The sequence below is a fragment of the Aedes aegypti genome, chromosome 2 (assembly GCF_002204515.2).
Source record: "Aedes aegypti strain LVP_AGWG chromosome 2, AaegL5.0 Primary Assembly, whole genome shotgun sequence".
Taxonomy (NCBI): Eukaryota; Metazoa; Arthropoda; class Insecta; order Diptera; family Culicidae; genus Aedes; species Aedes aegypti.
Genome location: NC_035108.1, coordinates 399,127,100 through 399,148,626, shown reverse-complemented (window position 1 = coordinate 399,148,626; position 21,527 = coordinate 399,127,100). Strand labels below are relative to the sequence as shown.

Here is a 21,527-nt window from a genome sequence, read left to right as displayed (position 1 = left end):
GCTCAGAAACAACGAGCTACACACCAATGGCTTTTAGGGCGAGATCAGAAGTTATGCGAGATTTTATCGCTAAAGAACTTTTGACAGCAGTCACAATTAAACCCAGTATAAATAAGGGTCCAGGAGTTCCTTCAAAAAAAAAAAAACTACTAGAAATTTCTTCCAAAATTCTTCTCGAAACATCTTCCGAGACTCCAAAAATTCCTTCGTACTCCGCCATAGATTTTACCAGAAAATCCTCCAAAATAAACTCTACCGTAATTCCTACAGCAATTTTGCATGAAATTTCACCAATGGTTTTGCCAGAGAGAGTCAGGAAGAGCTTTTGTTCACCATGTGACACTTTAGACCGGTTCTGATAGGGCTTCAGGAATACCTTCAGCAATTCCTTCAGGGTATCGACAAAGAATTGCTTCGGAGTATCTCTTGAGATTTCTCCAGGGATTGTTCAAGCGATTCCTTGAATTCTTGAAGAGATATCTTCAAAGCTTTCTCCATGAATTCCTTCAGGAGTTACACTAGGACAATATTTTCAAGGAATATTCAAGGTATTTTTTAGTGATTTCTAAAGAATTTCACCCGAGGATTCCTCCACGGTTACATACAAAGATATTTCTAAGTAGTTCTCTCAAGTTCCCAGTAATTATTTCGGAGATTTCATCTGGGATTCCTCCACGGATTGTTCCAGGGATTCTACCAAGAGTTTCTCCTGATGTTATACAACTCACAAATTCCTGAAGAGGTACCACCAGGAAAATCGCTACGCTGACTTACTCTAAGGATTTCTCCAGGTAACCCTCCAGCGATTCCCCAGGAATTTCTCCAAGGATTCGTACTGGGCTTTCAAAAGATCCTCTGGGAATTCGTTCTATAGTTAATCTTTAAATTACTTCAGAGATTTTTCAATGAATAACACTACGAATTTCATCAGAAACTATCCAAAAAGTCATACAGTAAAATATCTGCATGAATTCCTTTCGGAAAATCTCTTCATGGATTTCTACAGAAATTTGGGGTTATTTCAGGGAGTCCTCCAAGAAAATCTACTCAGCAGTTTTCCAGGGATTTCTGTAATGATTCCACCAGCAAAATCTCTACAGTTATTTTTCCTGGGATAAGGATTCTCCAGGGATTCCTCCAGAGATCCCCCAGGAGTTCTTCAGTAATTAACATAGATAATCGTACAGAGATTCCTACTGGAGTTTCTCTAGAGACTCAGGGATATCTCTAGAAAAATCTTTGCAAGGATTCCTGCAGAGATTTCTGCAGCCTTTTCTTCAGGAATTTCTCCAATGATTGGGTTGCTGTAGAAAAATCTCTACAAGGCTTCCTCTAGAAATTGTTCTAGAGCTGAGCTAGTAGAGATTCGACTGTATATTTTAATGAAACATGTTTCTTGTCTAAAAAGTCTTCATTATAAAAATGCCGTTGAAAAATAATTACTGCGTAGACGAGAAGCATATATTTTATGTTCAAGGGATTTCTTTAAGAATTCCTCCAGGGATTTTTTCAGGATTTTATTCGAGGATTTTTCTAGACGTTCCTTCAGGGATTGCTACATGAATCTCTCCAGGAACATGACCAGAGATTTCTCAACAAAAAGAAACCATCTTCAGAAAAGGATTTCCTAGAGGAATATCTAAAAAAGTTCGCAAGGGAAACGCTGGAGGACTTCTTATTCTTTTTGGCGAAATATCTGGAGAAATGCATGGGTAAGTCTCTGTAGGAATTTATATATTCTTAGAGTAATGATAAGAATAAATCATGAAGTGATTTTCCTGGCAGAATTCACGAAGGAAACTCTGAGAAATCTCTATAGGAGTTTACGATGTTATTTCTTGTAGAATCCCTAGATGATTTTTCGAGAGAATCTCCGGAAGAACTCTTAGAGCGATTTCTGGAGAAAATCTCAGGAATAATTCCTAGAGAAAATTCGAATGGACCTGATGAATTTCTTGAGAAATAACTGGAGAAATATATGAAGTAATCCTTTAAGAAACTGTTGTAGTGTAACCTTGAGAAAGCCTTGCAGACATTTCCGCAAAAATCTCTATAGACATTTTCCTAGAGGAATCCTAAGAGGTGTTTCCGGGAGAATTTTTTGAAGAATATCATGAGAAATCGCTTTAAGAATCATTGGAAGAATTTCTGATGGAGTTTTTGAAGTAATCTCTGCGAAAATTCCTGTAAAAGTTTCCTACGAGTCCTTGGAGAAATTCCTGGCGAAACTCCTTTAGAGACTCCTGGTAATATCGCTATAGAAATATCCCTGCAAAAAATACTGGAATGATCCTTGGAGGAATGCCAGGAGGAACTCCTTGCAAAATTCCTGAACGAATTGCTGAAGCTATTTCTGGAGCTCTATCGGAACGGGTCTAGAAAACCTTATAAACAAAAGTTCAGAGGAAACTCTGACAAAACTGGAAAAAAGGGAAGCCCTGGAGGAAGCGCTGTAGGGATTACGATAGAGCTTATTTTGGAGATATTTCTGGTAAAATAACTGAAGAAATCTTCATGGAAAGAGTCTCAGGATATTTTTCAAGAGGGATATTTGAAGGAATCTCTGGAAATTTTCCTAGAAGATCCAGTTAATCTGGCTGGAGCCCTATTTGAACTGGTTCCAAAGTTTCAATCAATGTCAAAAGGTTATAATTCTTGCGCGATAAAATGTCTTTTGACTGATTGGTAAAAAACATGAAGTATGATTTGTCGAATGATGCTGATTCATTATATTATCATTTTTTTCGAACATAAAAATGTTTTGTTTGGGAGGCCCATGTAGCAGTAGCGGTAATCGCGCAGCTTTTCAGCAAGACCAAGCTGAGGGGCATTGGTACGTATCCCACCGGTTTGGTTTTTTTTTTTATGGAAATTTTCTCGACATGGAGTATCTTCGTACCTCATGGCCAATCAGCACAGGAATCTCTCAGTAAATCATTGTAGTTCTCATAAAAACATTAAGCTGAAAAGCAGACTCTATCCCGTAAGCGTAACGCCAGAAACAAGAAGATGAATTGATTGTACCCCGTTTGGCATAAGGCCGTTTGGCATAAAGTCGTTTGACATAATGGTCATTTGGCATAATGGCCGTTTGGCATAATGGGATCGGGCTCTGTCCCAGTTGGGACGTAACACTTGATGAAAATAACTTAGTAAAAGAAGGGAAAATATATTTGTAAAATGTTGAAAGCTCTAATCTAAAGATCTATCACTGCAGCATAATGCAAAAATAGCGTAAATACGAGAGCAGATTATTTTTCGTTTAAAATGTTTAAGGCAAAACAAAATCTCTCACTTCATTACTCGAATAAACAACACATTTTTAAAGAAAAGATTTGTTGCAACATTTTTGAACGATTCGTAAATAATTCTAATTTTGGAAGTGTAAATCAAAAACACCGTCTAATACCGAAAAAAGGGAAAATTTGGGATTGAAATAATAATGTTTCGAGTATCTCTCGAAAGGAGATCAAGTGTTTGTAAAATAAATAATTTATGTTGAAATATATGCAGGTTATAAAGTAATGAAATTTTAACAGCACGGCTTGCAAGAAAAACAGCAAAATATAAAAATGTTTAACATTTAGCTTTACTTTATTGTTTGAACTCAGAAATGCCGGTCTGACTGGCAACACCCAGATACGTTCCACATGCGTAAATTATTCATCCCACTTTTCTCACGCATTTATCTCCTATCTCTTATCGAATATAGTAGTTAGATGTAGATATCACCGATCGCAATCGATCGGTTATGATCATGCCTATATTCACCACTGGCCTTATCGTATCGCCTCTATACGAAAGGTAGTTTTTCAGTTTTACTCGATCCGCGAGCCGTCTCGCTTCGTACAGAATTTGCACAGTGAACAAATCCGTCGAGCAATAAAGTGCTGTGAATAAATCGGTCTTTTTTGAATTGCAATTCTGCGTCGCGAGTTTCAAGTGCACGTCCGAAAACATCTTTTGCCAACGGTCCCGGTAAAGTGCATAAACATTTGGTCCTTCGAACCGGATTACCGTTGGACGATCGATCGTGAACTATTGAACTGTGAACAATCAAACCGCCGTCTGCGATTGAAAAGTGATTGCGAGGACAATTGTGGCCATTGTTGGCAAAGCTTCAATCGCCTGTGTGAATTGTGGCTCAAAAGAGCGAAGAAACAGAAATTGGTGCTGTTCCTGTACCCGGTTGATGATATCTTCATCGAACGTAAAGTGCTCTGCTCAACCCCTGGGCGGTAACCGATCGACGCTGAGCTGCGGATTGAGAGTGCTGGCGATCAACGACTTCTGCTTGGATCCAGGATCAGCAGTGACAAGGGAAGTAGAATTGCTTAAGATTTGTGGTGCGCCATGCATGAGGCACATCAGATGAGATAATATTGATGGACATCCAAATAAAATGGTGGTTGAAAACTAGATTTCATTTGCATGCGAATTTGTATCCCTGAGTTCAGTTGACGGTTGGTCTTTGGTTCTGCTGGCTTTTCCGAGGCTCGTTATTTCACCTGGTTGGCTCCCCTCGTTGTTGTCAAGTTGGTCGGTCTGTTCTCAGTCAATTTGTGGGCCGTCGAGTCGAGTCGCGAATCGCGGTTGTCGAGTGATAGTGAGTGCAAGTGAACTTGAACATTGTGCGGTTTGCTTGACAGACTACAGTGCGGTGCAAATAATAGGGAACAGTTGAACTTTTTTGAATTTTTCAATAAGTGGTTCGAGAGTGAATTTTCAAAATGAGTGATCTGAAGGAGTTGAAGTCGCAACAGCGACAAATTCGGAGCACGTTTGAGGGAGTGAAGCAGTTTATCGCGAAATTCAAGCGCGACAGGCATGAGGCTCAAATCGACACCCGAGTGGAAATCCTGGAGGAAGCAATGAAGAAGTTTTACGGTCTGCGTCGGAAGATCGAAGCGCTCACGGAGGAAGCTGATGAGAAGGAGTTGCTGGCTACCAAGGGTGATCCAGAAGAGATGAAGGCAAACCTGGAAGCACTCGTTGAAAAGCGGCAGTTAGAACATAGCATCATCATCCAGCAAGCAGAAGACAGTTATTGTGAGCTGAAGTCAACGCTACAGCTTCTACGTGGCAAACCGCCCTCAGAAGGTTCCTCTGGTCCATCTGTTAGTTCCCAAGGAGGTTCAGCGGCTCTGTCAACAGTCAAGCTACCGGAGATTCGGTTACCTAGCTTCAATGGAAACATCCGTGACTGGGTGACATTTCGGGATATGTTTAGGAGTCTGATCCACCGCAACACCCAGCTGACTGATATCGACAAGTTCACCTATCTCCGATCTTCACTAGCAGGAGAAGCTCTTCAAGAGGTTGAACGGATAGAGATAACAGCGGCGAATTATCTCATCGCCTGGCAGCAACTGCAGAAGCGGTATGAGAATAAAAAACTCATCGTCAAATCTCATATCGATGCACTTTTCGCAGTTGAGCCGTTGAAACGGGAGAGTTACGAGGCATTGTGTCATCTCATTAGCGAGTACGACCGTAATCTCCAAATGCTGGACAAAATCGGCGAAGACACCTCCGGATGGAGTACCATTCTCGTCTACATGGTGTGCTCTAGACTGGATTCAGCAACCCTCCGAATCTGGGAAACGCATCATGCCTCAACGGAGGTGCCAGTGTACGAAGAGCTGATGGAGTTCCTGCGCAAGCATTGTGCTATCCTGCAGTCGATAGCACCAGCGAAGTCCGCTCAAACCGAGTCGAAGAAGCCCAAGTTCACCGTGAGCCACGCTCAGACATCCATTCCAGCCAATCGGTGTCCCTTTTGCTCAGAAGAGATGCATTCAGCGTTTAAGTGTCAGAAGTTCATGAAGATGAAGATTCCTGAGCGGTACGAGAAAGTGAAACGGCACGGACTGTGCCTGAATTGTTTGTCTTCGTCACACATGGTTAGAGCGTGTACGGCCGGCGTCTGCCGACACTGCCAAAGGAAGCATCATTCTCTCCTCCACTCTGGAGGTGGTGCCGGTGGAAAACCTGCCATTCCCGCCGCTCAAAACGATTCCTCCGGCCCACAGATTCAGAACCGATCACAGACGAACACGCAGCAACCACAGACACAAGCCCAGAACCAACCAACACTGACTCAGACACCTAGCACGGGATCATTTCCCGTCGCAAACATAAGTTCGCACCCCCCACCACCAGCCACCACAAATCGCACACTTTCAAGCAATTCCCTACCCGCCACCATACACACTTCTTCTCGCCAAGTTTTGTTGTCGACAGCGCTAGTTCGCGTGTCAGACAGATACGGAAACACTCAACTAGCTCGAGTACTCCTCGATTCTTGCTCGGAATACTGTTTCGTCACAACAAGTCTTTCTCAAAAACTGAGACTAACTGAAACATCCAGCTACCTATCCGTGGCCGGAATAGGAGGCTCTGTTGTGAAATCCACCAAGAAGGTGGACGCCACTATAGCTGCGCGGTCGTTCCACATTTCATCATACTCTGCGAACATCCAGCTTCACGTCCTGCCGAAACTTACCTCTGAGTTGCCGATTCATTCCGTCAACATCGAGAAGCTAGCTATTCCTAGTGAAATCATCCTGGCAGATCCTAATTTCTGCGAACCAGGCCCAATCGACATTATCCTCGGCGCAGAATACTACTACGACTTTCTCCTGGAAGATAGGAAGAAACTGTTCGAAGATGGACCAACGCTGCAAAGCACAGTCTTCGGATGGGTTGTATCTGGTCGAGTTCCCGGGAACGCCATCAAGATTCCCTCTACGATTACCCACTCATATTCCACGGTTGAGCTGCGAGATCTCGTCGCTAAGTTCTGGGAGTTGGAGTCCTGCAACAGTTCCAGTACGATGTCGGTGGAAGAAACAGTGTGCGAGGAGTTGTTCGACAAGACGACAGTACGTGATGGAGATGGAAGATTTGTAGTCACCCTTCCCAAAAGGGAGCATATCATCAATCAATTGGGCGACTCCAAGCTCACGGCGCTGAAGAGACTTCACGGGATGGAGAGACGTTTCATCGGCAACGACATGTTGCGAACTCTTTACATCGACTTCGTCCAAGAATATTTGTCCATGAACCACATGCGCGAGGTTGACGTTAGTGAAGATGACAAGCTGTCCTACTATCTCCCACATCACGCCGTTCTCAAACCCGAAAGCACGACAACAAAGCTACGTGTTGTGTTCGACGCCTCCTGTCGAACGTCGACGGGAACATCCTTGAACGACGGATTAATGGTAGGACCTGTGGTGCAAGATGACTTGCTCGCCATCATTCTGCGTTTTCGCTGTTGGAAGTTCGTGTTAGTTGCGGATATCGCTAAAATGTACCGAATGGTCAAGGTAGCAGAAGCCGATCAGCCCCTCCAGCGGATTCTATGGCGAGATTCGCCTGACCAGCCTGTCAAGACGTACGAATTGACAACGGTCACGTACGGCACGGCCTCAGCACCATATCTTGCAACCAAGTGCCTCCAACGGCTAGCAACGGAAGGAGAAGCGTCGCACCCGGCAGCTGCGAAAGTCGTCCGCAAGGATTTTTACGTTGACGATTTGTTGACTGGTACCGACAGCCTCGACGATGGGAAAGCACTCGCCATAGATCTAATTTCGCTGACGAACTCAGCAGGCTTCATGTTGCGCAAGTGGAGCTCGAACAGTTCCGAGCTGTTGGCCACGATTCCAGCAGAGCTTCGAGACGAACGCTCCACCCTTGAACTCGATTCGTCAACGTCGATTGTTAAAACTCTTGGGCTCACTTGGGAACCTGCTAAGGACATTTTCAAGTTCGCCGTACCATGCTGGAATTCTGAGCCAACCATCACCAAGCGGGTTGTTCTCTCCGACACCGCCCGCATCTTCGATCCTCTGGGCCTCATCAGTCCGGTTACTGTCCAAGCGAAAATATTTCTTCAGCAGTTGTGGAAGCAGAAGTCAGATTGGGATGAGGCTTTACCTGAAAACTTCCAGGCCGTCTGGAACGAGTTTCGTCGGAATGCTGGTGCACTCGAGACTCTCTCGGTTCCAAGATGGACAGGCTTCAGTAGCAGCTTAGTATCGGTGGAGCTGCATGGATTCTGTGATGCATCGGAGGCAGCATATGGTGCTTGCCTGTATCTGCGGTGCGAATCATCGGATGGGTCAGTTACCGTCCGCCTCATCACGTCGAAATCGCGCGTGGCGCCGCTGGAGGACCTCTCCCGCAAAAAGAAGAAGCAGTCGATCCCGCGACTGGAGCTCTCATCGGCTTTACTTCTGAGTCATCTCTTCGAGAAATTCCGGAATAGCGTCCACATTTCCGCCAATGCCTACTTCTGGACGGACTCCATGATAGTCAAGTGTTGGCTGTCGTCACTTCCGTCACGTTGGCAAATGTTCGTAGCCAACAGAGTATCAGAAATCCAGCACATTACTAAGTCTGGAGTCTGGAATCACGTCGCTGGTGCTGACAATCCGGCGGACATCGTATCCCGCGGGATGACACCTGCACAGTTGACATATCAGTCGGTTTGGTTCGAAGGTCCATTGTGGCTACGCCAAGATCGAACCACTTGGCCCAAGTCAACTGCTGTTCAACCAGAGTTGAACAAGGCATTGCTGGAGGAAAAGCCAGCAACATCATTTCCCGCTCAAATCAAGCCACCTAGTTCGATATTTTTGCTCCGGTCATCGTTTCCGATACTAGTCCGACTCGTTGCATGGATTCGTCGGTTCGCACACAACGCCATCCCGAGAAACCGTGTCTGCAAGCGCAGTGGTAATCTGTCATCATCGGAACTCAAAGAAGCCGAACTACAGTTAGTCCGGTTGTCCCAGTCGGAAAGCTTTCCGGCGGAAATAGCTGCGTTGTCTAAAAATCAGCCTATCAGTCCATCGTCGAAGCTCCTTACAGCGAATCCTTTCTTGGCCGAAAGCGTACTTCGTGTCGGCGGCCGGCTGCATAATGCTCCCATAGCAGAAAGCCGCAAGCATCCGCTGATTCTTCATCATCAACATCCGCTGACGCAGCTGATAATGGACCACTACCACCGAAAACTGTTCCACGCCGGACAGCAACTCTTGATCAGTTCCATCAGAGAGAAGTTTTGGCCAACACGTGCCCGAGACGTCGCCCGTAGGACCATCCATCGTTGTGTTCCCTGCTTCAGGAGTAAACCAAAGGTCCACGAGCAGTTGATGGCCGATTTACCGTCCGTCCGGGTTACACCCGGAACTGTTTTCCAGAAAGTAGGAATCGACTTATGTGGACCGTTCTACATCCGATATCCAGGACGACGAAGTGCACCGATAAAAACTTTTGTGTGTATTTTCGTCTGTTTGGCAACCAAGGCCGTTCATATGGAGATCGTCGCCGACCTATCAACTCAAGCTTTCTTGGCGGCCTTCAAACGGTTCGTCGCAATCCGTGGTAAGCCACAACTGGTCATGTGTGACAACGCGACCAATTTCGTAGGAGCGAACAAGGAGCTTGAAGTACTTCGTCGGCAGCTGAATCATCAGCAAGACGTACTGGTCAATGCAGCAGTTGAAGATGGAATCGACTTCAAGTTCATCCCGCCTCGCTCTCCGAATTTCGGTGGACTGTGGGAGGCGGCAGTGAAATCCTTTAAAGGCCACTTCCGTAAGACTATCGGTGACAGAACATTGACGTACGACGAGCTACACACCGTTGTTCATCAAGTTGCAGCGATCCTAAACTCTAGGCCATTGACACCGCTCAGCAACGACCCCGCCGACTTCACGGCCCTCACACCAGGCCACTTTCTAGTTGGCAGACCTCTCACGGCCGTCCCAGAGCCGGACCTACAAGAGGTTCCGGAAAATCGTCTGTCCCAGTGGCAACGCACTCAGCATTTCGTCCAGCAGCTATGGAGAAAGTGGAAGTCGCAGTACCTCTCGGATCTCCACAATCGGACGAAGTGGACCCGAAAACGCGATAATCTCCACGTTGGAACTTTGGTCCTCGTGAAGGAGGACAATCTGCCACCACAAAAGTGGCGATTGGGCAGAGTTTCCGAAGTATTCAACGGTGACGACGGAAACGTCCGCGTCATAACCGTCCGCACGCAGGACGGCGTCTTTCGAAGGGGCATTTCGAAAATTTGCATCCTTCCCATCCGGGACAACGATCAAGAGTCCCAATCAGAAAAGCAGTAGTTTTTCGAGCGAGGTGCCTTCGCACCACGGAGGGTCCTCATAGTGGCCCTCCGGTTCCAGTTAAGTAGTTGTATAATAATGTAATTCAAAAAATTCAAGGAATGTTTATCCCCCATAGCTGCATCGACGTCCCGGTCACCGGGATAGTCATCATCATCGAGCCGTCTCCAACCATTGGCCTCCCAGTCCGCCAACCGTCCGGTCTGCATGAAGACTGTCCTGTGTCGTCGCTTGTCCGTCCGAGGTTTTGGTGCATGATTTTGCCTTCCTATTGTTCAAATTCTTCGCAATCACAGTAACGCCACACATCGTCCCCTGAGCGATGGGCCCGTCGCTCGAGTCGCTGGTTCCATCCGATCGGTCATCAGACGAATTGATCACTCGTCAGGAAGACCTCCGTCAACCGTGAACCGGCAACCTAGATGTTCAGCGTCAGCATGTGATCATCGATTTCGTCTGCCAAACTCGGCAGCATCGCGGTGTCATGGGCACCCGCGGAGGCCCGGACGCAAGGGCCTCCGCACCAGGCAAGTTATGTTAAAATTGTTCAATTCCTCGTAAAAAGCTTCGTATATTTTGTAGAATCGTGCTCTCTCACCAGGCCCGGAGGCCTCCATCAGCGATCTCCTGAGCGCATACGGCCAGGACAGACAACCATTGAAGTGTGTTCCACTACCATGGCCAATGGCAGACGACCGGAGATGGATCGTCATCCACCCAACTCCAGCTTTCCCAGCTAAAGCTGCTCATCATCTTGCATGCTTGGTGCATCCACTGTCGAGCAACCGATGCAGTCTATCATCACTACGGTCGGCAATCGAAAGTTGGCCAAGGTCACTAAGCAGCACAGCAGTATCAAAATATCAGTGTCTCCAATAGTTGAACCAGAAAATTTGTTTACATCAAGAGATATAATAAGAGTAGTAATCATTGAAAAGGACTTAGGTAGCGTTAGGTATACTACACCAGATTGCAAAATTTAGTTACATTTTTAGTTTGAAATCTATGCGATTTCAAGGCGGCCGGCATGTTTGAACTCAGAAATGCCGGTCTGACTGGCAACACCCAGATACGTTCCACATGCGTAAATTATTCATCCCACTTTTTCTCACGCATTTATCTCCTATCTCTTATCGAATATAGTAGTTAGATGTAGATATCACCGATCGCAATCGATCGGTTATGATCATGCCTATATTCACCACTGGCCTTATCGTATCGCCTCTATACGAAAGGTAGTTTTTCAGTTTTACTCGATCCGCGAGCCGTCTCGCTTCGTACAGAATTTGCACAGTGAACAAATCCGTCGAGCAATAAAGTGCTGTGAATAAATCGGTCTTTTTTGAATTGCAATTCTGCGTCGCGAGTTTCAAGTGCACGTCCGAAAACATCTTTTGCCAACGGTCCCGGTAAAGTGCATAAACATTTATGTTATCTTAAACAGTATAAATAGAGTAAGGTCGGGCAAAAGTTCGACCTTAGTGGTATAATCAAAGTTTCCAGGAAAACAATAGCAGTTAAAACAAAACAAATACCATACAGTGAACCGTCAACATATTGGCTATAATTTTGCTGAACAAACTTGTGTCAAAATATTTACCCATTTTTAGTTATAACAGTTTCAAAATTAATTGTCTTATTCGAACTTTTGACCCACCGGTGGGGCAAGAGTTCGAATCAAGTGTGGGGCAAAAGTTCGCTGGCTAAAACACAAAATATCGATCCTTTTATGATAGGCATACTTTACACTAGCCGTAAACTTAAGTTTAACGAAAAATACACACTAAATTTTTGGGCAAAAAATTGCCCAAAACCGGGTTATTGTAATATACTCAAAGATAGCAGTTTTTCACAAAACTATGTGGAAATGTAAAATTTTGGTGACAATTTTCACACAATCAGACAAATTTAGCTGAATTTGAAGATAATATGTGGATTTTAGGCAATTTTCCGTAATTTTATACATGGGTCGAACTTTTGCCCCGCTGATTCGAACTTTTGCCCCACTATGGGCCAAAAATTGTTTTCAAGCATCTATGCAAAAACTAATACACCTCAAAGCAACCTTATGATAGGCCTAGAAACGCCCTTACATAAAATATTGAAAAAGATTTTATCTTCAATTGGTTCCATGCAACGAAAGTTTGACCAAAAATTATAGTATTCACGTCGAAAAACATTAAACAGCCATAACTTTTCCAAATCTCAATCGATTTTTATGATATTTGGATTGAAAATCTCTTGAATAGCATTCGAACCACCATGACATTTATAAAATTTGTTTTGAATTGAGCAGGAAATCTTAAAAAGAAACTCTTACCCCACTCGAACTTTTGCCCCACTTTACTCTATAATGAACAGCCTATTTTTACAAGAAGGCAAATTTCATAATTAAAAATAGGAGATTGGACGCTAAAAATTATTGCGGCATAATAAGAAGAAAGAACATCAAAAATTGAGTTTAGAATCATCAGAGTAAGTGCAGTATTCGATTTTTTTTGCTAATAACTTGAGCAGATAAATGTCATTGATAGCCGCCCTTATATCAGTTGAAAACAAAAAAATCTAAAACATGGTATAGCCCCAAAGAACAGCCTATGTATTTATTTCAATTTTGAATCAACAGTTTTAATACCTCATGGTTACATCATATTTAGGAAAATTCAGAAAGAAGGATAAATTTGTCCTAAATATATCGAAATCTTCTGCGCAAAAATTTATTCCAATAGCACAACTCAAAATAAATAACTTACATTTGAAATAAAGGTAATTTCTGAATAAATAATACAATACTTTTGTCTACAACTTTCCTCATATGCTTTAATGCTATTCAAGAGCATATGATTGTTGAATAAAGTGTCATTGTAGAATCAATTGACTCCAAAATAAGCCTGATGTCGTCAGAGGGATTCAATAGGAGCGTAAGAATGAATGTCATTTTAAGAAATTCTTGGTTTCAAACTCATTATGCCAAACGACCATTATGCCAAATGACATTATGCCAAATGACCATTATACCACACGACTTTATGCCAAACAGATTTTTGCCAAACGACTTTATGTCAAATGACCAACCACCAAAGAATTTTAGATTTGATTTTTGGCATGGTATCTATTTAGATCTGGATGAAAATGATGAATTTTGAGTTGTCGCTATATGATGTACACATCACACCCTACCGGAACCGGTTCCGGTATAATCCGACCACATCCGGCCAAATATAGTTTTTGGTCTTCTTGATGCTCTTGTAAATCGGAATATGTGTATAAACTACTGAATATGATATGTACTAGTTCCTTCTGAAACAGCTTACAGATGTCCTTGAGTCATTGTGCCGAGAATGGCCTTACTCACAAAAAATGTCCAGAGTTCTATTATAGGATTACATATCTTTCATGTAAAGCTAAAAGAACGAAAATCTGTTAAAAAGCGATTTTTGAAAGCTGACCAATGACATTTTTGACCCTTATGATTGTGTCACTGTTTCCGGTAGCTGAAAACTTCTTTTAGCACAAAAATGTTCGTTTTCACTTCGGAAGTTAGGAAAAGTCTGAAAATTTCAGATTGATATCTCTTTTCTCTACAAAGTTAAAGCTCCTTTACCGTGCCGATTAGCAAAAAAAAAAGACTCAAATTCTCAAGGAAGGTTAAAAAATTCTCGCCGTAGTTCATGGAATAAACCTTGGACAAAATTCTCAGTGGTTTCTTCAATAATCCTTGGAGAAAGTACAGGAATAGTTATAGAACAGATCGTTGGAAAAAATAAGGAACATGTGTAGTGATGAGTAGTCAGAATGCTAATTATGAATTATAAAATTTAGGAGATATCAATATTTTCTCCTATGTTAAAATAATACTCAATGTTAAAATAATACATCTACATATTACGCCCTATTCAATAACTCTTCTGACTGCATAATACGAATGACCAGAAAGATTTTGTTGACTTTCAAACGAAGTATACAGTGGGGATTCTCTCGTTGGGGGTCCGCTACATGGAATGTCTCGTTGGTTGGATGTTCGCTGATTGGAAAAAAATTCGACTAAAAAGCACTCGAATGACAGGAGAAGATGTCAAACTGACTTTGGCATCTGGCTACCGTCGCATTGAAGTCACCATATATAGAACAAATGTGCAAGTATATGTACGTTTCGTGACAATTTGCGCTCCAGATGCGTTAGTCTGGTGCATTTTCACCAGCTGTCAGTCGCTCCAACTAACGGGTCGGATTCGTTAGAACGAAGGCAGTCGTATTCCAACCAGTGAACCCCCGCTGTATTTGTTTTTTTTTGTAGACATTTTGAATGGAAAAGCCAACTGTCATTCTTCCAATAGAAATAGAGGAAGAGAGAGAATGTGCAAGAGTAATGACAAATGTAACGAGTGATTTCTAAAAAAAGCTGGGATTAGTTAATCGATTATTGTTAAGAGCAACTTACGTGTTGTAAGTTAAACGCTAAACGTCCTCCTCTATTTCACGGTTACGACAGATCTTGGAAGAACCAGAAGAAATCTTCGCAGGGAATTTGTTCTAAATTCTAATGGATGTGATGGAAGAACTATCCCAGGAATACCTGTAATAACTCGGTTGTAATTTCTAGCGAAAAAATGTATGGACAAAAATTGTTTGGACACCACAAAAACAATCATAATTTAAAAATTAAAATGTATTCTTTCACCATATGTGAATTGATTGTGAACATAAGCGTATCTAGAATAGGGGCGTAGGTCGTTTTCTGGAATGTCCCTTTAGATTTTAGTAACGTTGTTCGATGCAACATGTTCAAGGACAATTAGTTCTTTCTACTGAATCGAAAATGGCAGTCGAAAACAGTCGCCTGGCTAAATAATTGGCTAAAGAGAAAATCTTTGAAGAGAAATCGATCATTGCAGTTACGCCCTTATGGGCGATATGGGGTACTAAAAGGTGCGGTGTTTTGAAGCGGTAGTTGTATAATGCCAGCTTTGGCGAGCCGAAAATTCACAAAGTTGCCGAACATAGCAAGCTGCAAACATAATTTTTAGCAGCCTTGTAGCAGCTGATCGTTTTGTTTACATATTTTTCGTGACTAAGACAAGCTAACACATACTAAGATCCGAACCTGTTCTATAGGACATTGGCCATGTGTATCTTGTCCCCCAGTTTCAGACAGCTAGATATCCACAGATCCAATATCTCAAAATAAACTCATTCTAATGATAACGGTAACACACAATAAAAATAAGCATAATAGACATTCCAGAAAACGTTTTAAATTTTTTTTCATCATTTATTAAAACAATTTTTATGGAAAGTGCGGATTAAGTAAAGCTAACCCATGTATATGTTTAATTGTAATCTCTAAGATGGACAAATTTGTTACCGTCATGTTGCCATACGGGCTCCACTTTCCGTGCACAATAATGTGTTTCTTCTCTTCTTCTAGGTATAACGTCCCCAGTGTGACAGAGCCTACTTCTCAGCTTAGTGTTCAATTTGCACTTCCAGTTATTATTGACAATTGCACGAATTTTTAGATTCTAATGAAATTATTCATGTGCTGGATACAATTTGTACACTCACCAACATCAGCAGGCATATGGTTTGAAGGCTATTTATGACGTTTCAAAAAAAATTCAAAGCAGTCAAAAAGATTGCACCAAAATTTCTTTATGATTATGTTTACTTGAAAACAACCAGTATTGATGTAAAAAGACTCCACCGTATTGTCAGCTACATCCCACTAACAAAATTCCTTTACACTGTTCCTTTTACATGGTCCTTGAAAGCGCGAACGGCAACCAAAAGCCAGCCGCCGTAAATCTCATTGAGAAGTTTTTCCTTTGAGTAGCTATTATTTGCTGGATCCAATATGATAAAATCATCTAAATCGTCTCCAAAATCAGATCTTTTTCCTGCAGATTCAGGACGTAGCGACATTAGCGATTCGGCATTCCTTGAAACGGAAGAATTTTCAGCAACTTAATAGAAAATTTGAAAAATATTCATACAAAAAGAGTAACATGCAGTTGCGTGGTTGTCATTTTGGCGTACAAAATCAAAACAATGGCGGAAAAAGATAGTATCCAAGCATGCTGTCAAACAGATGTGTGAGATGCGCAAATGCTCACTGTGCAAAAAATTTTCTGCACAGTAGTCTAATAAGGTGCGAAATGCTCAATAACTGAGAGCTTTCTTTGCCAAGGTTGCCATTTTCGCATTCGTATATAGTGTGGCAGGTACGATGATATTCTATGTCATAGCCAGTGCTGTGAAAAACTCAATTTCTCACAACTCACGCTTGAGATTTTTCATGCGTGAGTTGTCAATCATGCAACTCAGCAGTCAAAAAATCATGGATGAGTTGGCTCACCTTTTTAACTCATTGTCTCGTATTTCCACAGTTTACTCACACACGGCAATAATTTCTTGTTAGTCTGGTAAAATTATGTTAATCCTTTCTAACGTAAACAACAACATTCGGGTTTCACGAGTTTTTGCCGGGTTTTGCGACTGAATCATTTTTTAAGGTTTGAGTTGATTTTGCATCAAAATCTCAAGCGTGAGATTTGCGAAGCAGATCTCTAATGAGTTTACTCTCACGGGAGAGCGTATTGATTGAGATTTTGAGTGTGAGTCTATCAACACTGGTCATAGCTGGGCAAAATCATGAGAATCACACTACAATCGCCAAGCAATGCAAATTAGCAAAGCCAGTGAAATTCACGCCTATCGCTACTGTTGCTAAGGGTAACCCAAAATAATAGTAGAAACATGTTCTATTTTCCGCATTTGCAGGCTACTTGAAGAGATTCACGCTTTTTAAATACAGTAGTTAGGAAAGCCAATACAATTACCAGTTCGTTTTCTGAGGCATCTAGTGCAAGTATTCATTTAACAATCCCTGGAGTGATTCTTGAAGGGTCTTTGGAAAACCCTGCGTGACTCAAAATAGAATGGTGTCGGCGCACAGCTCTAGTCTTCAGATGCTTGAACGAAGTTTACGCGCGCGCGCGCGCGATCTCCTCAGATCATTGTTGTTTCATTCATAAAATGTATAAGCAAATCAGCTGAGCGACTTCAGACGAGGTGGTGGGCAAAAGTTGCTCCTACTACAAGCGCTATTAATCCCTTGGATTGCCGGCCGAAGTTGGGTTGGGATGCTGCGATCGAACTCTGTGCATTAGAATCTCTATAAGAATTTGCAACGAGAGCGACTTGAATGGCAGTTGAAGTTCTCGTCGCGATCGGGCAGGTCGAATAGTCACACGTTCTTTGCGGATCGGTAGCGAATCGGTAGTTGTAGTAATTAGTTATTTGAAGTCATCCCTTGAACGACAAAATGAGCTATTTGTACGACTACGTCGAACGCATGTTGCCGACATCCTGGAGAAGGAAGCGGATTCGTCGACCGATGATGATTTGGTCAGCCCCGGAATGTAATTCTCTTTTTTTGCTAATCATCAAATATTGCTACACGGGAATCGCGATTACATCATGTGATAGAAATGTCCAGTCGATTTCATATGGTTTGTCATATGGTCTGTTTCAAACGAAGATGTGAATGATTAACGATGTGATTGTACGATGTTCGAAATAGAATCAGGCTGTTACTTTGAAGGAGTGATTTGGATTGAAGAGTGAAGTGTGCAATGTGTTATAATGCAGTAGGTGTTCGACGAACGCTGTTGATCAATAGTCTGAAGTGGCACTTCCCACTGGTTAATGACGGTTTTATTTAGAATGTTATATGAATATTTGCATAAATCAATACTATTGATGGTGTTCTGTTTGTCGTGAGTAAATTTATATGGCGTGTGTTGGTATGATTTTAGCGGTTTTCAAGGTACAGGATGACAACGTAGTCGTTGCATACCGGCGCCATGGAATGCAGATACTAAATTTATATTAAGACTGAAGCCTTAGTCTATTATACTGTCTTACAATTAAGAAAGCCTTTGCAAACTGTTAAAATGGCATACCATAACCACATTGAAAAAAATATTAGAATACTTTTAAACGCTTTTTGAACATCCATTTATTGCCTAACGAAAATTATTGGTATACACTAGGGTGGTTCAAAATTCAAAAAAGTTTGAAAAGTCAATTCCCCATATGGTTTGAAGTTTGAAAATTCAATACCCTATGCGCTACCTCAGGGCAAGTGAGAATCCAGGGTAAGTGGGACTTTCCGTCATAGCTCGTTTAGGAAAAGTTTTTCAAGGGAGTAGTCTTCTAGAAAGTTGAAGATACAATGATACAGAATGTATTTAGTACAAACAATATTGTTGTTATTATTGCCATGTGCTTCAGTTGTCAATTCTGCGACATTTTTAACTTGACAGATAAATTGTTTATGTCTTCCATTGGCTCACAAAAAATAATTGTGTTATAATTACCGAATTAGTAAGCTAAGTTTTTAAGTACTATTACAACCAGCTTACGATAAACAGGTATTTTGTTTTCATTTCATATAAAAATTTCTATGGTTCTTTATACCCAGGATAAGGTCCCACTTCAAAACACCAGAATCAAAACTTTTCCTATACGTTTCAAACATATTCTTAGGAAGTAGAACTGAAACATTCAAACAGATGATTGATTCTTATCAAAAATGCCAAACACTTTCGAATGCTTTTAATATGTCTAGAAGACATATAAACCAGTTGAATAGCTTTCAGATTTGTTAGATAGAATTAAATTTATCAAACGTAAAAGTTGGCGATTATTCAAATGTCTTGTTAGAATGCAAACTTTTCATTCACTCACAGAAATTTGATTGTGTTCAACCATAAAACCAATCGTCAAACGATTTGTTAGTCTAACGAGCAAACGAATTTGTTTGTTAAACTTACAATCGATTTTTGTCGGCGTAATCATCGAATTTTGTTGAATTGACCATAAATTGGTTCGTTTCAACAAACATAATAGTTCTCTCTTCTTTCAAATTTGTCGTCGAATATATACTCTTGAGTGCAATGTGATTTTCAATTGGACTAGTGAAGCCTGAAACTGCTTGCGCTTTCAAAGTGCATAGCAATTTTCTTTTGCTTTTAATTAGTAATATTTTATTATCCTCTCAACGGTGGAATCAGCTTCTGAGGCTTTTTCAAAGTTCTAGATAATTTCGGAAGGCTTAGAACCAGGATCCAATGCTTAGATACTACAGGGTAATATTTCCTCTATAATCTGCTACCACATATTTTTCCCTGAACACACTGCATTAAAAGCCACTGCACATTGGTCCCAAAGCCATATCTAGGAAGACAAAAATGATTGCGCCTAAACCATCAATTTTAGATAGATGGTGTCTTCGGCAAAGTTTCTCCATATTTTTCAGACATTTTTTTCAGAGATGTGAAATTAGGGTGACCCACATGGTTTACGAGATCAGCACATAAACTTTTTTGCTGACGCATTTAGGACTACACAATGTTCTACAATGTTTTAGAACAATCGATTTGGAGCAACTTTGCCGAAGAACCTAAATTTCTATCTCTTATGGTTCGTGAGTTATGATTTTTTTTATCGAAAAAGTTAGGGTGGTACTGAAAAATCAGTTTTTTTCTTAATAACTTTTTATACGATAATTTCTCGCAAAAACTTTGTTCCGTGCACTTTTAGAACTTTTGATTGCGCAACTTTTTGCCGAAAAAACTACTGTTCTATCTCTTATGGTTACAGATTTATCAGAGATTTTCTTCGACAAAATGGTTGTTTTCAAATGCCGATATCTCCGAAAGGCGCAAACGGATTTTCAATCTTTTGTCAGCATTAGAAAGATTATCTTTTTCTCTGTTTATGGTGAAAAAACTGTGATGACGTTTTTTGTTTGAAAAGATTGACAAAATTTTGAAAATAATATGTTTTTTAATTGAAAATTGTCCATAACTTGAAAAATATTCGAGATAGCTCTTTGGTGCCTTCAGCAAAAATGTGCAAAATTGAAAGTTCTGAAAGTGCTTCATACAAACTATTCATAAAAAATCAACGCTTCAATATATTTTCACCATAAACCGAATTTTATATGATAAAGAAAGCGAAAAAAGAGATATTTGCTGGAACAACCGGAATAACTGTATGTAAAATCATTTAAAATTGAAAATATATGTAATGAAATAAGATCGATCACAGTAAGCGAAATCTTAGGAGTTAGGGAAAGTTAGTTGCTGAAGCAGTTTTAAGGAGGCAGGATCCGTCATTGATTTCAGAATTTTCAAAATCAGTTTTTTCGTTCAAAATCAAGAAAATTTATAGGAAAATGTGTTCACTGTATTCTATTCTCCAATCGAAACACAGTGAACACATTTTCATCGAATAATTTTTGTTTTCGAACAGAAAAACTGCTTTTGAAGTTTCAATGATGACGATGATTACGATGACGGCGCGTTGAACGTTAACAGTGATCCAAGGAACATTAATCCATAAACGAAGTCCTGTTGTTTCTCGCGACATAATGTTTGTCCCGCTAACCTTTGCCGTGGTTGGTTATAAATTGCTACCGCTTCGGCTTACTAAGCAGAAGGTCATGCGTTCAATACCGGTCCCGTTTATTATATTATCAACTCTAAACGATAACAAAACGTATACTTTGAAGAATTCCTTCAAATTACCAAAACCTTACTTCCCGTGATATCCTCCCATAGATATATAGAAGTATCTGCAATTGTTCTATCTGGCATCCAACTTATCCCATTCAATTCAATCAAATCCAATAAATCTGCCACAACGAATTAGTCAGGGCAGAATTCGCTTGTTGAAGAATGCATGAAGCTTGAATTTGAACCAGATGTAAATCCCAAATACTTGTCTAAGGTAACGAACCAGAAGGTGGGTCTTGATCACTCGAAAACTGCTTCAGCAAATAATTTTTCTTTTACAACTTCTCAGATTCCGCTTACTATGATCGATAACAATACATGATAATTCAATTTTAAATGACTTTACATACAGTTATTTCAATTGTTCTAGCAAATATCTCTTTTTTCGCTTTCTTCATCATATAAAATTCGGTTTTTTGGTGAATATATCTTAGAGCGTTGATTTTTTATGAATAGTTTGTATGAAGCACTTTCAGAACTTTTAATTTTGCACATTTTTGCTGAAGGCATCAAAGAGCTATCTCGAATATTTTTCAAGTTATGGACAATTTTCGGTTAAAAAACATATTATTATCAAAATTTTGTCAATCTTTTCAAACAAAAAACGTCCTCACAGTTTTTTCACCGTAAACAGACAAAAAGATAATCTTTCTAATGCTGACAAAAGATTGAAAATCCGTTTGCGCCTTTCGGAGATATCGGCATTTGAAAACAACCATTTTGTCGAAGAAAATTTCTGATAACTCTGTAACCATAAGAGATAGAACAGTAGTTTTTTCGGCAAAAAGTTGCGCAATCA

General features: G+C 41.0%; 1 protein-coding gene across 9 annotated transcripts in view; it reads left to right on the top strand.

Annotated features, from left to right (window-relative positions):
• LOC5568609 (annulin) overlaps positions 1 to 21,527 on the top strand; it is a 78,277-nt gene that overhangs the window by 29,633 nt on the left and 27,117 nt on the right. The window contains exon 1 of one of the 9 annotated variants that reach the window (XM_021847073.1): positions 17,347 to 17,566. The exons of the other annotated variants lie outside the window; for them this stretch is intronic. Within the exon in view, the coding sequence (XP_021702765.1) occupies positions 17,470 to 17,566 (97 nt within the window). The 5' untranslated portion in view covers positions 17,347 to 17,469. Of the gene's footprint in view, positions 1 to 17,346; positions 17,567 to 21,527 lie in introns of those variants that run through there. 9 annotated transcript variants of the gene reach the window in all.